We start from the raw sequence: 17535 nt of genomic DNA on the forward strand, positions 1-17535 counted from the left end.
TGGTCTTTTGAATGTAGAAAAACAGGAACGTCTAAAGCAGTGGTGTCTACTGAGGGGAGGACGGCTCATAATAATGGCTGGAATGGAGCAAATGATATGGCATCAAACACATGGAAGCCATGTTTGATATATTTGATACCATTCCACTTATTCCATTCCAGCCATTACCACGAGCCGTTCTCCCCAATTAAGGTGCCACCAACCTCATGTGGTCTAAAGTTTTCCCATGTGAGGCAGGCATGCGGGAGGGGCAACTGCGAATGTGCAATTCACCGACTGAGCAAGCGAACACGCCCATTGTTTGCTACAAAGAGGGATTTCTGGAATGTATTTATTCCGCCAAAGGTTTCCATTGGACAAATTCAGGTAGGTCCCTCCCCGTTTTGTTCCGTTTGCTTCCATTTAAGAAACGTTTTGCAACAGAATCGGCGGAATGAATACACCCCAGGCCTCTCTTCTCTGTTTCTCACATTTTTTTGTTGGAAAATAGACATTGAATAGCTCAGAGCCATCCATTGCCATTAGACTTGTCATTGGATTAGGGACATTTACTCCGAATTGCCTTGGGATGACCTTTTTGAGTGTTTTTATATCCTTGGACAGGGACTTGAACATCCATTCAAAGACTCAGGCTACAAAATAATGTCAGTCCATTCTAGTGTCTTATCTGAGGAGTTGAGAAACATCTCAAAATTATACTTATGCTTTAATGACCTAATAATGTTTCAAAACTGACCAACATATGCACACCCCCAATTTGGACAAAATAGTCCTAATCATTGACCCCTGGAAAAAGGTTTTGCTCTAACCTGCAGTCCAGAATCATCCCGATTAATAATAATAATAATAATAATAATCTAAATGTAATTTTTTTCTGGGCCCAGTTTCATTGGTAAGGTTAACATGGCTTTGCTTTTCCTCATTAGATTCTATGTAGATACATTTTCAATCCATTCTATGTGGATTCACAAAGCCCCTCTAAGAGGCCAATCATAAGTTATTTATGTTTTTTCCCCTTTGTCATTGTTTGATTGCGGCAGTTGATCTCTGCCTAATAAAATCCAAATCATAAACACCTGTTGCTTTGCCAGAGGCTTCCTGTCTGTCAGCCCCTCACAGACCTCATTCCAACTGCCAGTTTATCCTTGTGTTGACAAATAAGAGACCAACAACTGTGGCATCACCAAAACAAGCATTTTCCTAGAGGCAAGAGGTGCGAGGCACACAATACAGACCTTTGAGAAAGCAAAACGAGTTTCAAGTGTAAGTGCTCCACTTTCTGAAGCTCATCCCAAAGAGATGAACCATGCTGGCATGCTAGCTCTTGTGAAAAAGAGGAAGAGACCGGTTGAGGCTGGTGCTCAGGGTCAGGTAGAGGTCAAGTTCAAGGAGGTGACTCTGTATCTGGTGGAGAGGAAGATGGGCAGCAGTAGAAGGAACTTTCTGACCAGACTGGCCAGGTCAAAAGGCTTTAGGGTGGAAGATGTCCTCAGGTAGGCCAACCAGCACACTGTAATTCTCAAGTCAAATAGATTTTTTTGGTTTCCTTGTTTAACGGTCAAATGAAGGTATTGATCGTGTTATGGTTGGCCCTATGTCATGTTTTTCCATAACCTCCTTGTCATAATGTTGTTGCTCTATGTCTGATTGTTTGAAGTTTCTTTGTTCCAAGCAATGTCATTGTGTATTAAGAAGGAATCGCCCACCAGCCACCACACAATAGCCTGTATAACAGGCGGGTTGTTCCACCTCAAAAAGCACAATAAAGACACAATTTCGACACCCACCATCTCAGATTGTTCTGAAATTGTTTCTGTTGTTAGAAACAGATAAGATTAGCATTCCTAATTAGCATTAGCATTTTGTTGAAATATAATTACATCTCTAAGAAATTAACTCAATTGATTGCACCCAAATTGGCTATTTTAATTTATAGGACTCATATAAAATTGAATATTACCTAACATCCAATTTGGACCAAACAATGAGATAGACATGAGGAATCCAAAGAAATGGTCAAAAGCCACAAACAGACCCACCACAACCCACACCAATCTTGTATTCCATATTATTTTGTTACAGCCTGAACTGCATAATTCGTTTTACAGGCAGAAAATGATCCCATCTTGTCTACCATGTTTTGTTATGTAGACATTTGGAAAGTTTACCAACCAACTTGCTGTTTCCTTCAGGCCTGTTGTGAAAATGTTGTACTCACATTCAAATGTTGGATGGGAGAAAAATGGTCCAAATCGGATGTTAGGTACTATAATTATTAAATATTACCGTGCATTCGGATAGTATTCAGACCCTTTGGCTTTTTCCACATGTTGTTACTTACAGCTTTATTCTAAAATGGATTAAATAAAAAAAAATCCTCATCAATCTATTCACATAACCCATAACGACAAAGCAAAAACAGCAACAAAAAAAAAGTTTTTTATTCAACATTAAAAAACAAAAATACCTTATTTACATAAGTATTCAGACCCTTTGCTTTAAGACTCGAAATTGAGCTCATGTTTCTACAACTTGGTTGTAAATTAAATTGATTGGACATGATTTGGAAATACACACACCTGTCTGTATAAGGTCCCACAGTTGATAGTGCAAAACCAAGCTGTGAGGTTGAAGGAATTTTCTTTGAGACAGGATTGAGTCGAGAAACAGATCTGGGGAAGGGTACCAAAACATTTCTGCAGCATTGAAGGACCCCAAAAACACAGCGGCCTCCATCATTATTAAATGGAAGAAGTTTGGAACTGCCAAGAATCTTCCTAGAACTGTCCGCCCGGCCAAACTGAGCAATCGGGGGAGAAGGGCCTTGGTCAGGGAAGTGACCAAGAATTCGGTGGTCACTCTGACAGAGCTCCAGAGTTCCTCTGTAGAGATGAGAGAACCTTCCAGAAGGACAACCATCTCTGTAGCACTCAACCAATCAGGCCTTAATAGTAGAGTGGCCAGACAGAAGCCACATCTCAGTAAAAGGCACATGATTTCCCAATTGGGGTTTGCCTAAAGGACTCTGACCATGAGAGACAAGAGACCAAGATTGAACTATTTTGCCTGAATGCCAAGTGACACGTCTGGAGGAAACCTGGGACCATCTCTACGGTGAAGCATGGTGGTAATCCATTTTAAAATAAGGCTGTAATTTAACAAAATGTGGAAAAATTCAAGGGGTCTAAATACTTTCCAAAGACAATGTATGTGAATCCTTCAAATGTAAAATGGCCAATTTGGGGGTGAAATCAATTCGCTTAATTTCTCAGAGGTCAAACTATATTTCAACAAAATAATGCTTCCAGGAATGCCTGACTACAGAAACGATTTCAGAAACATCTGAGATGGTGGGTGTCATGGCTTGCTGAATTGACGTGGAGCCAACAGCCAGCCACAGGTTCATTTAATGATCCATTGTGCCATAGCTGGGTGGCAGCGGTAGCTAGCGATACTGAGCTGATCAAGCTCAGCCAGGCAGATAGAGCTGTATAGGTCTGCCTGAGGGGCACCAGTGGGAGGAGGCGAACTGGGAGGCTGTAGAACAGAGCTGCTGCCAGCTCCGCATCGCACCAGGCTGCGGATGATGGCAGCATTCCCAGAAACACAGCTTGAGCGCCTCTACGGTTACACTTGGCTTGATACAATTGTTTGAAACCAACCACAGGAAATAGGCCGTGTGTGCGCCTCGAACTGACATTCTGCCTTAGCAGACAGTTTGATATCAGCGGCAGTTTTGATAACACCTCCCTAACACAGCCTTACACAAACAAGATATTCTCTTGAACGTTATACACACACACACACACACACACACACACACACACACACACACACACACACACACACACACACACGCAAGCAAGCAGGCACACATACATTGTTTGGTGCGGCTGAATGCTGTTTGTGAGGTGGATGAGAGGCACAAACCTTCATTTATAATTTATCAAGTGTGATCTGATCAGTTTAACCACTTAGATAAATCCACCATTCTAATTTCAACTCTGAAACGCAAATACACAACACCTTAAGCATGATCAAGTTTTCTGAATTGTGAGTTTATCGTGGGAGTTTTTGAGTGACGAGCTAGGTTGCGATTTTGGCTTTAGCTGCTGTGAAATTAATGGCATGTCGATAATTCTGTTATCGACACACACCTTCATTAATCTTGATCTTGGATCTCCTAGTGGGATGCAGTAGGATGCAGTGCAGCACAGGCGTCAGCGCTCCCTATCTGAACCCCATTGACTTTAGCCTGTCCTTGCTCACTGCGCTGGAGCTCAGGGTCCCACTGTTCCTGGGAACTCCAATCTGGTGCAGCAGGGCATGCTTGCTCATTTGCATATCTATCTGCCGTGCCATTTTATATTCACTGCTGGTCGCAAGTCAGAAAAATATCAGGATTTTGGCCTAGATTATAGGGGCTGTGTTTCTGTTTAGAGGGCAGTGAGTAAAAGAGTAGTGAGGGAATGAGAGAGAGCATTCAGTTATTTATCCTTGAGAGAGCACTCTATTTTATTTATCCACCATGGCTAAATTCAGTACCTATATATCAATTTAAGCACAGAGTTGAATATCTACATCAGTCCACACTCGATTGTGACATTTTGAAAGGCTTCCTGTTTTTTTGTTAGAATCAACAGATGGCGATTAATCTGAAGGACAATTTATTTTTCCTTTTTCTAAGAGGATGGGTTTCACCACTTCTTTGTCTGTAAATAACAATATTCAGTACACCACAATAACTTCCAAAGTTGATGTTGACAGTGTGTAGAATATTTTTTTCTCTCAGTTTGGTGATAATGTAGTCATATTCACACCTGCGCAAAGATATTGAATGTGATTATATGCTCTATCCACTCATACTGTTTGTGTTATCTTTGATGAGCCTCACTCTGTTGCTGTTATTGTTGTGGAGCCTCTCTAAACCTGGTCTCAGCGGCAGGCCAACCAACCAACCAGTACACCGAGCAGTCAGACAGAGCATAAGATTCACTGCTGATTTGGCCAATTAGGCCTTTGCCTCTCTGCTGAAGTGACGCTCTGTTAGGCTGTTGGGATGTCCTGGGAGGGCCGTAAGGAGCCGTTCCGCTGTTTTACCTCAGCTAGGAGACAGGAGGAGAAGAAGGAGCATGGGGAGGATAATCATGCATGGACAGGTGCTCTGATTGGCTCATTGGTATGGTAGTTACACACTGGTGGAACAGAGAGGGTTTCCGGCTGGGAGAAAACCAGACACGTCTGTTATGAGGATCCCTATGGAGCTGTGGGATACTCTAGGTCAGGGATGGGCAACTTTGAATGGGGTGGGTGCCATAAAAAATCTGAACTCACCATGAGAGGCCGAAATTGCACCTTAAGTTTTTCTACTATTCTAACTTGCAACATTAAGTTTCCCAATCCTGCTGTAGGTGAATGCATATCTTTATAGATCTCAATTGTGAATGCACATCACGACTGGCTTGCCGGTCCTGACATTTTCCTTAGTCCTCAGCTCTCTGTAGCCACTGGACGACTCCTCCGCTAGCGATGTGTAGCCCCCACTTGTAACCACATCATAAGGCTTTATGCAGGCTTTATGTCAAGTTTTACCGTAGTTTTACTGACCTGTGACTCCCTTCTTCCTGTTCCTTGTGCAGTGATGATGTCACTCACGTGGTGGCGGAGGACAATCAGGCTGAGGTGTTGTGGGCGTGGCTGATGGGACATGGTCTGAGGGATGTTTCCAGACTGGCTGTGCTGGACATCTCCTGGTTCACGGACAGCATGAGGGAGGGGAGACCTGTCAGAGTGGAGACCAGGCACTCTATTCAGGTGAGGGGGGGGGGGGGGTGTTGTGTTACACACAAATCCCCAAAATACAAGTAAAGGAATAAAGAAATATCAGGACGAGCAATGACAATGAGTCTGGAAAATAAATATATATGTATATGATGGTGTGTATAGACATTATGGACAGCATATGAATAGAAAATATGTGTACATCAGTAGTTGTGTAGGATGAGCCTTGACTAGAATACAGTATATACATATGAAATGGGTAAAAGAGTAAACATTATTAAAGTGATCAGTGTTCAATGACTATGTACATTGGGCAGCAGTCTCTAAGGTGCAGGGTTGAGTACAGGGTAGTAGCCGGCTAGTAACAGTGACTAAAATTCAGGGCTGGGTGGAGGCCGGTTAGTGGTGACTATTTAACAGTCTGATGGCCTGGAGAAGTGTATGTGTGTAGCGAGTGTGGATGTGTGTGTGTGCAAGAGAGTATATTTTGGAAAACAAAGGAAATACAGTATAGATACTGTAGTTCTGAAAAACACAGACAGTTGAATTAATTTGTCTGAGGAGTCACACACAATATAGCCCTCTCTCCCCACTGAAAGCATTTGCTAGCAGATGGGCATCTTGGTGGGGCTGTTTGTAATACTGTAGTATTTCATTAAAGATGCACTGACAAACTTTTGTATAATTTCAGCCAGTAGTTTTGAAAGTGGTGCTCATGAGCAAAAAGTGGACCCCGTTTTTTGTGTACTACTCATCCATTTAGCAAGATATGTTATGTCCTGCAAAATATATACATGTATATATAATTTAATATAATGTGTTATTCTTAATATCCTGGAGTGCACCTTTAATTGCTGCAGAAGACTACAACATGTCTGTATGATTGGTGCATTGGAGTATTCACGTCCATTTTAGCTATGTTGATTGGTTCAAGTCTATATCATGGCCTCTTGGCCCAAGGTCTTACACTACCGGTCCAAAGTTTTAGAACACCTACTCATTCAAGGGTTTTACTTTATTTTCTTTACTATTTTCTACATTGTAGAATAATAAGGAAGACAACAACACTGTGAAATAACACATATGGAATCATGTAGTAACCAAAAAAGGGTTAAACAAATGTGAAGAGCTGTGTGAAAAGCTGTCATCAAGGCAAAGGGTGGCTATTTGAAGAATCTCAAATATAAAATACATTTTGATTTGTTTAATACTTTTGGTTACTACATGATTCCATATGTGTTTTTTCATAGTTTTGATGTCTTCACTATGATTCTACAATTCATGTTTTAAATAAAGAAAAACCCTTGAATGAGTAGGTGTTCTAAAACTTTTGACCGGTCGTGTCTGTCAAATAGTCCCAGCTGGTATTAATTAGAACATCACAGTCCCACCTGCCTGTGGGGAATACAACCTGAGTGTACCTATGTTACCCCATTGCCTCACACCAAAATCTTGATCTTTTTCAAACGCACATTTTCTTGTCTGCTTGTTTTAGTCATTTAAAAACAACATTTATGAAAAGCACAGCATGTCTAAAGATGACGTTTCAACATTGCCTGCTCCCGAGCATTCTGACTATTTAGAAAAACATCATATTGTATGGCTTACCTCATGCCCCTTTTAATGACAGTGCTAGTGAGTGCTAGCTAGCTACCAAGGCCAACAGCACAAACAATTGGACTATACAGCTACAAGTAGTGAGTGGAGTTACAAACGGACTATACTAAACAAGTTAAATGTCTTACCTGTGATTCCACACGTAGCTACACATAGTGTAGTCTACTTGTACACTGGGTCCCCACATTTCCCGCTCTCCCACAATAAATAGCTTGAAGCCACCAGGCTCTTCTCGCATGCTATATTTCCCTATGCGGGAGCATTACAAACCACAGGTCAGGATTCTTGACCTGGATACGTGTACATTGAACAACACAGCAGCTTTTTGTCATGCTTTGTTATTTCTGTATAACAACACATGTTCAACGAAGTTGGTTCTTTTATAATGTGGGGACAATGTTTTCCCAATTTGTGGGCGTGGTCGAGGGGATTTTCTTCTTATTAGTGAATATTGACTCGGAGTATAGCGCAGACATTTTTTATGTTTGGTTGCTAAGAGCCAGTGTTCATTTAAATCCAGTTTGACCCATTCTAACCATTTCCATGGCAATTCCAAATGAAAATAATACATTACGTTTGGTTGGAACTCAGTTTTGGGGCAACAACCCCAAGACTAGGTGTGCGACTTGTTTCTGCTATCTGAGATTATACATTTATCAAAAATGGACGTCTACATTCAGCAAATTGTCCAGTATTTCCCATGGAAGGGACAGGGACAGGGACATTATCCTCCTGGTCTGGAGGTCTCCTCCACACAGAATACCACCTCAACTCCACCAAGCCCACTTTCTCAGGCATCCTCTGCTATAGGGAGGTGAGGTAGCTTGAGTTCACCGTAAGTGCCACCCTATTACAGTATCTACACTGTTAAAACCTATTCTGTTATCAGGTTTCCATATAAATTTGTTTTATGCGGGTAAAGTACATATCAGATAAAACATTTCATGAGAGGCCTGATAGAAACAGCAAATTTGCCGGGACACTTTCCAAATGTCGACAAGACAAAATATGCTAGGCAAGGTGGGATCTTTTTGTCAGTAAAATTATTTATGCTAGAAATGGCGGTGGAAATGCTTTTATGCTCAAAGATTGATTTAATAACCATCATATTGAAGTAAACTTGGTAGTGTGAATTAGTCCATGAAAGAATGATGTTGGAGAAGGAGAGACAGATAGTAAAATGCAACCTTGAACATTCTGAGTCAATTTTCTCAACGACATTTGCAATGATACTAATTACCATATGGTAACTGATTAGTCGGTATGTCACTGGTGACGCTCAATAAAGGAGTAATAAAATATAAAATCCTTGTCTAAAGTTAATGAATTTAATGCTAACCGATTTTAAGGGGGAGCTTTATTGTGTAGGTGTGTGCGTGTGTGTGTGTGTGTGTTTGTGTGTATGCACGTGTGTGCATGTGCGTGTTTGTGTTTGCGCATTGGTGTGTGTCTGGGTGTGGGTGTATCAAAGAGAGGAATTGTAGAGAGAACACTTAACTTTCTCTAGCCTCCACTCACATTAAGACATTTCAGTTTGCTTGACAGCGGCAGAAGGATCCCCCATATTGCTGTCGCATGTCAAATAGACCCATCGGCGTAACATCAGGACTCGGAGCTCGCTCCTAACCAAAACACAGATTTGTTTCTCCTGGAAGGCACTGTGGAGGCATCTACAACAGAATAAAGAAATATACTGTCTGGTTCTTCTCTTCTTCCTACCATAACTGGGTACAAATGTGATTCGAAATAATTTCAGATACTTTAGCTGGGCTGGATGGAGCTTGCCTGGCGTAATAAAACCAATAGAAAGACCCACATGTGCAAACCCAGTCCATCTGACACTTCAGACAAGCTAAAGCAAATAAAGCATTTGAAATATTTCAAATAGCATTTTGAACCCAGTTCCACTTCCCACCAACCTCATCACAAAAGGGCTTGCAAGCCTGCCTTTCTGACAACATTATGCAAAGATATGACGAGTGTGTGCCAAAGCTATGCAGCAACGGATATGAAAATGTCTATTTCCCATTCCTGCGCAGCCATTCGTGCTATTCCATATGAAATGCTCAAATCTGGCCCATCAACAGATTTCTGGTGGCTATGTCATCAAGAAGCTGAGCTAATGATGCAATGTTAACGTTTATCGACCTGTCTCCTAAGGTAACCACAAGCCTCTTTTACTGCTTACCCCGTGATGTATCCCTATTCTAAATTGCACAAGGCAATACACCATGGCATTTACGTGTGCCACGCTTCCAGTAGAGAGTTATAAATCTATTTAAGAGCCTTGTGTAGAGAGACAATATTCTCAGAGCTGGCTTTTGTAACACTTTTGCCTCAGGGTCTTCCTAACACTATAAAAACATTATGCGTTTTACAACCATAAATATTTCACCCTGTACCCTGCACAGTGTGTCTGAAGGGAATTTTACCTATTAAAAAACTATTGAAATGTAATATTTCTGTTAGGTACTTACCACTAGGAAAACATACACAGAGTATAGAAAACACTAGGAACATCTTCCTAATATTGAGTTGCACCCCTTTTGCCCTTAGAACAGCCTCAATTCCTCGGGACGTGGACTCTACGTCGAAAGCAGGATACTGGCCCATGTTGACTCCAATGCTTCCCAAAGTTGTGTTAAGTTGGCTGCATGTCCTTTGGTGCTGGACCTTTCTTGATACACAAGGGAATCTGTAAATGTGTGCCATTCACCCTCTGAATGGCACACATACACAATCCATGTCTCAATTGTCTCAAGGTTTAAAAATCCTTTAAATCCTCCTGTTCATCTACACTGATTGAAGTGGATTTAACAAGTGACATCAATAAGGGATCATAGCTTTCACCTGGATTCACCTGGTCATGGAAAGAGCAGAGCAATGTTTTGTACCCTCCATAATTGTATTTACTGATATCAATAATTATCATTTTTATATCAAAGTATTTATCAATATTACATTTTTTTTTTTTCTTCAAAAAACACCTTTGTGTAATTGTTCCTCTAAAAAATCTCAGTGTTAGGTTTTCTGAAGACTATGGCAGGTTTTCCTCCAACTTTTGACCTATCCTTTGGTCCTTTCATATATATGTTGATCCTAACATACTCCACAGCCACTATTGGTAACAAGCAGACCCATAACATGATGCTACCAACACAATACTCATCTCATTCAAAATGATTCACACCTGTAATGGCTGGCAATTGTGCTTCAACCAAGTATTAACAATGGCCAGGCTGCCGGAAAACGTGTGGCGAGGCGGTATTTGCCCCAGCACTTTTCAACATACTTTATTATGTATAAAATAGAGTACATCAACACAAATAATTAAAAAGAGGGGCAAAGTAAGTTTTTGTTGTTGTCGATTTGCCTCATGGTTTGTGAACTCATGCACAATTTCTCTGTTCTTCACATTGGAGTGCTGCTGCAGGCTTTGTGTGTGTCTGACCAATCAAATTCAAGGAAAGTGCAGGTCTCTGAAGGTCCACTCTCCATTTTCCTCTAAGTATTTATTTAGCAAGCGTGATGAAACATCACTCCAGGCACCTAAACATTAGTGATCTGACATGCTGTATTGCATGGAAATTATACTTTTTTTTCATTCTGATCAACTCTAGGCTACTAACAACAGCAGCTGCATAGTCTAGCCTGCTCTGCACCCTGGCCAGAGGGACAGGGTGCATAGCAGGCTAGACTATGCAGCTGCTGTTGTTAGTAGCCTACAGTTGATCAGAATGTCCCTCTGGCCAGGGTAAACAAAGCAATAACGTTGTGTAGGCCTAGTTTTAGGCCATTTGTTTGCGAGAAAAAGTGGAGGGGATCAAATTTGGTTTATATTCAAACTTGAGCTGACTAAGCTATCTAGACTTTTTCAATCGAAAATGATGAACTGGAATTAATCAATAAGCACAATAGCTGACATAGACTGTGTGTTGACTTTTATTTAGGCCTACAGTTGCATAAGGCAGGACTACACGATGCAAACCTGCTTAAAGCAAGCTCAGCCCTGTGAGTTTTCAGGGAATTCAGGGGAGAGGGATTTGTGACAAAACTTTTATACAACTAGTCTTTTTTTTTACTGAGGATTTTTTTTTAGACCTGTTGTAAACCAAGGTTTACAGAACCCATCTGCTGCTTTCTTATGTGGTATAACTAAGGGAAAGCAGTGGTGAAATACAGAATTGGACGATGTGAGGAAATTCTGGTAATAAACATTTCCCCATGAAATATCAACGTCTTAAAGTACTCACAATGACTTTTGTTGAAGATTCTGCCTTTAATCATTCCCATATTCCCATATTCCCATATGTTCATTTCCAGCTGGCAAAGATAAGTGGAACATTGGGAAGTGCTCAGAAAAGTCAGTATAAAGGGAACCTGTACTAGTCACATTATTTAATGAATATGCACAAATATTATCAATAAAGGTGCAGATGAACTGATCAATCTTTTGGGTTTATAGACGAGGGGACACAGATGGCTGGGGTATAAAGTATTCAAAAAGCCAGATGTCAGTGAGGGGTTCATCACTTTTAAATACGTTCATGTTGTAATCACCCAATAGAAAACCCATTTTATCTTCATTATTAATCAAATCCAAAGTTGATGCAAGGTTATCAATGAAACTACCAATAAACTATTTACCAGAGAGAATTTCCATGAAAAGAGATTCATCATCACTGTTATCAGATGTAAGTGTGAGGTTCTCTTTAACAAAGAGTTGAAAACCTTTATGAACAAAAATGGACACTCCTCCTCCGACTCTTGAGGTTCCATAGTGGTGAACAGCATTATAAGGAGATGTGATAAAACCATGGTTGTCTCTTCCGTTAACCATGTTTCTGAAAGGGCAACAAAGGAAAATGAAGGATTGAGAGAAGACAGATAATGAACAAGGTGGTCACGATTTTTAAGAATACTGTAACGTTCATCGTCCTCGTCTGAGGAGTATGAAGGACCGGAGGACCAATGCGCAGCGTGGTACGTGTTCATGATGAATTTATTAAACACAGAACACTAAAACAAAAATAACAAATAGAATGACATGAAACGAAACAGTCCTGTCTGGTGACATACACAAAGACAGAAATCAATCACCCACGAAACACAGGTGGGAAAAGGCTACCTAAGTATGATTTTCAATCAGAGACAACTAACGACACCTGCCTCTGATTGAGAACCATACCAGGCCAAACGCAAAACACAACATAGAAAAACAAACATAGACAACCCACCCCAACTCACGCCCTGACCAACCTAAAACAAAGACAGAACAAAAGAACTAAGGTCAGAACGTGACAAATACTGCAAACGTTCAAATGAAAGTTAGAAAATAAGCTTGTCTTGGAATTAGATAAACTGCTATACAGGTTGTTAAATTGCTTAGCATTATAGTAAACACAAGTGATCAAATAATTTCAGGTAAATTTCAGGATATTTGAATCTGTATCAAAACAATCATTATATTTATTGTTCTCCATTAATACCTAATGGGTTTTTACATCCTCAATTCCATCGATTAAAATGTTAATGCTCCTCGATCGGTTTTCGAGGTAGTCTCCTTTGGAAGAGTGCTTGTCAAGTGTTGTTTGGAAATGTGCGAAATCCTCAGACATGGTTTTGAATGCGGTCTGGCAGGTGACATTCGTGACCTTTATCTCCTCCACCTCCGACAGCGTAAATTCCAAACTGTGTTTAAATTCCATTACAGATCATCAACCCTTTGTGTGTAGAATCCATTAAGAGCTGCAGGAAGGACTTAAAGTGATTTTCCTGCAGATCTATTAGATCTTTATAGAACTTTTTTTGCTGATCGAGTAGTTCATCGATTGTAGTGCTTGATACGTATTCCTCTTTCGCATTGAGCTTTGCGGCGTTTTTTGTGTTAGCCATGCTACAAGCTTGTTGTGAGCTAAAAAGAGTTTGTGAACACAACCCACACCCCACCTCCCCAAAAACAAGCTCCGCCAGTGAAATGGCAAACACACTCAAGCAACACACACTTGCACCAGTGAGATCACACATGCACCAGTGAGATCACACTTGCACCAGTGAGATCACACATGCACCAGTGAGATCACACATGCACCAGTGAGATCACACATGCACGATAAACAGTGAGAAAGCATAGAACTTGCTCACTGTATGGACCCCTTAGTGTTGCGGATACAAGCAGTATGCGGGGCAGTAAAGCCAAAACACAGGTCAAAGATGCTTGGGAGAGACAATGGTAGGAGTATTTTCTTACCCATGGAACGAGCAGCATGAACGAGCAGAGTGAACGAGTATCATCCGATGTAGTTATTGATATACAAATATGAAATTATTGATATAAAAAATGCAATTAATATATGTTAAAACGGCTTTCCATCCTACAGTGGCTGTTTTGCGTAAGTGGAGTGGGATGTGGAATAGGTGATGGTGAGAACAAGGAGAGAGGAGACAGTGAGTGAGAGATTGTGGGAATGGTTGCAAGATTGGAAAGAGATGCGTAAGTCCTGTGAACACAGAGACACCTGTTATCCCTGTGCGGTGGCTGTCATCAATCTTCTGTTTAGGAAGAGCTAGTGCCCCCCCCGTAGGAGTGGATGCCTCTGTGACCCCTAACCCTAGTTGGCAGCCCGAACACACCTCTCTGTCTGTGTGGATACCACTAGTCTGTGTAGACACACACACAAAAGCGTTCACAGCCCCGTCCACAAGCCCACACAAACTTTTAGTCAGAGGATTAAAATACCGCAAAGGCAGAAAAAAAATGTATGTTATTTTCTGGTCTGTATAGGAGAGGTGAAATTAAGTTTCACTTTTGATTGGCATAAAATCTGGTGCCATGAAATATATTCAGAGCTATTCAATGTTGTTTTTTTTAAGAACAGGAGAGCCCTCTGGCTAGGGAATAACTGATGATTTTTTTTGTATCCCTTACTGATTTATTCCGTCATCCAGTGTGAAAGAACCTGAGAGATGCCTTCCTTTTAACACCCCTGTTCTTTCTTTAAACGTATCTCCGTCAACACAGCATGGTGGCATTACCTCCTTACGATTCCTCTCTGTCACCGTGTTCCTGAGCCACTAGGTCATTTTCACAGACACAATGTTCCATTTTGTAAATGTCTAATTGTCTGCGAGAACATTAATATTACATCTGTAATCCTTTTGATACATCACACGTAGACAATTTCTTCTTAGGAAATGAAACAGCAATTTACAAAAGGCACATTGGATTATGGGTTTGCAAGAATTCTTTATGTGTTACAGGTTAGCTGGAGTAATGGACTTGGATGCCACCAGACTGTATGATGAGTGTCATTAGACTGTTGCCTTGGTGACATGGGGACTGGGATATTCTCAACCTCCTTTATTGTTGTTCAGCTTTCAGAACTCATAACAATTTCATGTAACTTTTTGAAATCCCCTTTTGTCACATTTTGCATGATCCAGAAACTCTGGCTGATGCGGTGACTTATCATTGGATTGCTGGTGAACATCACTCCCACTGGAGCAAGTATTTCCCGATGAATTCAAATAAACATTTTATTTATTTTTTTGTACACAGAACACACCCACAGGGACAGACTGTTCTCCACCCACTGCTGTGGCCAATGTTTCTCAATATGCATGTCAGAGGCGGACGACCACGGAAAATCACAACAAGATATTCACAGTAAGGAAAAACAGAACACACCCCCATACAAGCACACCTTCTCAATTGCATGTCCCTATCTCTGTCTTTGTGAGGCTATTACACACTCATTGCTCCCACAAAGCATCCATCCTAACCAGTTGTGCTCTGATTGGGGTCTCTTCCTTCACACACCAATGCACCGACGCTGACCCCAATCAGATAAATTAACCTACAAATGAGAAGCATCTGCAGGTAGGCCATGATGAAGGCAGAACAGCTGAGGTGCCCACGAGGACTGACACAGGCTGGTATGGGCTGACCCTGAGGCTAGGCACGCCAGACTGAGATGGGCACTTGACGTAAAGCTTCTCACCAACAATGACGGATCTGTCTCTACGCCATCTGGCCATCGGGCAGCTAGTGGCCAATTCCAGAGGAAAGAGGGATGGGGGGGGAGAGACAGGATGTGAGGGAGTGTGAAGGCTGGTTTACAGTCCGTCTATCGGCATGTCTGTAAACAACACAAAAAAAAACATCAGTTTTAAAAATGAATTTGGTAAATGTCAACCTAGCAAGCCAGGCAACTTAAAGCAATTTTCTAAACAATGTTTTGGTTCATTGCTAGCTAGTTTTCTAGCTAGCTGGCTAGTCAGTTCATATAATGAACAGAGTATAGCTGATGACGTATTTACTTTAGCTACTTTTTGATTAATTATTACAAGAAAATAAACCCCAAGTACATAATTATTTACAAAGTAATGGCAAGTTTACAGAAAATAGCTTACTACTACAGTGTGACGAAATAAAAGGTCAATCTATCAGAGAATTTTAGAACTCCCTGTCACAAGAGGATTTGTTCTATTTGTTGTAGCAGTCCGGCAACCACGACAACGGATGTTGTGACAGTCGCAGATACTTTTTTCATGTCTGTGCGACAAGGAAACGGACAGTTGCAGCAACGGTCTAAAGACATTCCCCTGGAATGACCAGTGCACTGTGAGGGCTGTTTTGTTGACAGTCCAAGATGATCAAAGCCCTTCAAATGAAGATACAGTTACTTAGAGTTAGGGAATACCTGAGAGATACTCTATGGAAGCGTAGTGTATCAACACAAATCAAATCACATTTTATTTGTCACATGTGCCGAAGACAACCTTGCAGTGAAATGCTTACTTACAAGCCAAGGTCAATGCAAATAGTCTGGGTAGCCATTTGGTTAGCTGTTCAGGAGTCTTATGACTTGGAGGTAGAAGCTGTTAAGAAGCCTTTTGGACCTAGACTTGGTGCTCCGGTATCGCTTTCCGTGCGTTAGAAGAGAGAACAGTCTATGACTAGGGTGGCTGGAGTGTTTGGCAATTTTTTGGGCCTTCCTCTGACACAGCCTGGTTAGAGGTCCTGGATGGCAGGAAGTTTGGCCCCAGTGATGTATTGGGCCGTACGTACTACCTTCTGTAGTGCCTTACGGTTGGAGGCCGAACACTTGCCATACCAGGTGGTGATGCAACCAGTCAGGATGCTCTCGATGGTGCAGCTGTAGAACTTCTGACTACCGCTGATCTGATCTCAAACTTCCAGTGGGGCTTGGTGTGTGGGAGGTTGGTGCTTGGTGATGAAGAGTTCCTCCAAGCCTTATTAAGCAGAGCTTACTGGGAGCATATGGAGACATCTGTTTCATAATGACTTTCACTTCTCCCTGACTGACTACACATGCAGACTCTCACACTTGCACACATATTCATGCGACATGTTCATGCAACCCACACACACACACACCCACCCACACAGACAGACAGACCGAGACAGACACTTGAGTGGGAGTGGTGCTCGGTTCCCCTTCCCCTGTTCCTTTCCACTGCATTAGCTCTGTAATCACCAGTCTCCCTTCACTCCTCATCAGGCTGATGTTTCACTCATTATTCCACTTCAACATACATCACTCACAAGTGTTATTTGAGATAATTACTGTAATGTCAGTTCAACCTGTGGCTGTGGAGAAGAGACAGAAGTAATTAAACTAAATCCTAATATCCTGGGAGCATTAGGGTTAAAGACCAGGGAGGTCTGGTGAAATATCAAAGAGCCTGAATGAACTACAGCACCTAGAAGGTTTCTCTACAAGGATGAACACATCTAAAAGGTGTGGAGATTTACAGTGTGGTCTGAAATGATTGACACCCTTGATAAAGATGAAAAACAATTGTTTAACAAATAAATATTTTTTTCTCTCAAAAAGGTAGGGGTCAAAATGATTGACACCCCTGTTTTTAATACCTCACTGTGAGGATAATGGCACTGAGCCTTTTCAAAAATATTTGATAAGTTGGAGAACAGAATCCTTCCATATCCGTGATATCCTTATGGACTTCCCTCTTCATTTAAAACCACAGGTTTACAATGGGTTTCATGTCCGGAGACTGGCCATTGCTAAATGTTGATTTTTATGTTCAATGAACCATTTCTTTGTGGATGTTGATGTGTGGCTTGGGGTTCTTGTCTAGCTGGAAGATCCA

General features: G+C 41.3%; 1 protein-coding gene across 2 annotated transcripts in view; it reads left to right on the plus strand.

The window, feature by feature from the left end:
- Nucleotides 1-1205: 1205 nt before the first annotated feature.
- tdt (terminal deoxynucleotidyl transferase) overlaps nt 1206-17535 on the plus strand; it is a 141048-nt gene continuing 124718 nt past the window's right edge. Inside the window, exons 1-3 of one of the 2 annotated variants that reach the window (XM_021580065.3) lie at nt 1206-1493; nt 5640-5814; nt 14957-15064. In XM_021580065.3, the coding sequence (XP_021435740.1) occupies nt 1300-1493; nt 5640-5814; nt 14957-15064 (477 nt within the window). In that variant the 5' untranslated portion in view covers nt 1206-1299. 2 annotated transcript variants of the gene reach the window in all.

This window comes from Oncorhynchus mykiss, chromosome 23, assembly GCF_057628025.1.
Source record: "Oncorhynchus mykiss isolate SJ-2025 chromosome 23, ASM5762802v1, whole genome shotgun sequence".
Lineage (NCBI taxonomy): Eukaryota > Metazoa > Chordata > Actinopteri > Salmoniformes > Salmonidae > Oncorhynchus > Oncorhynchus mykiss.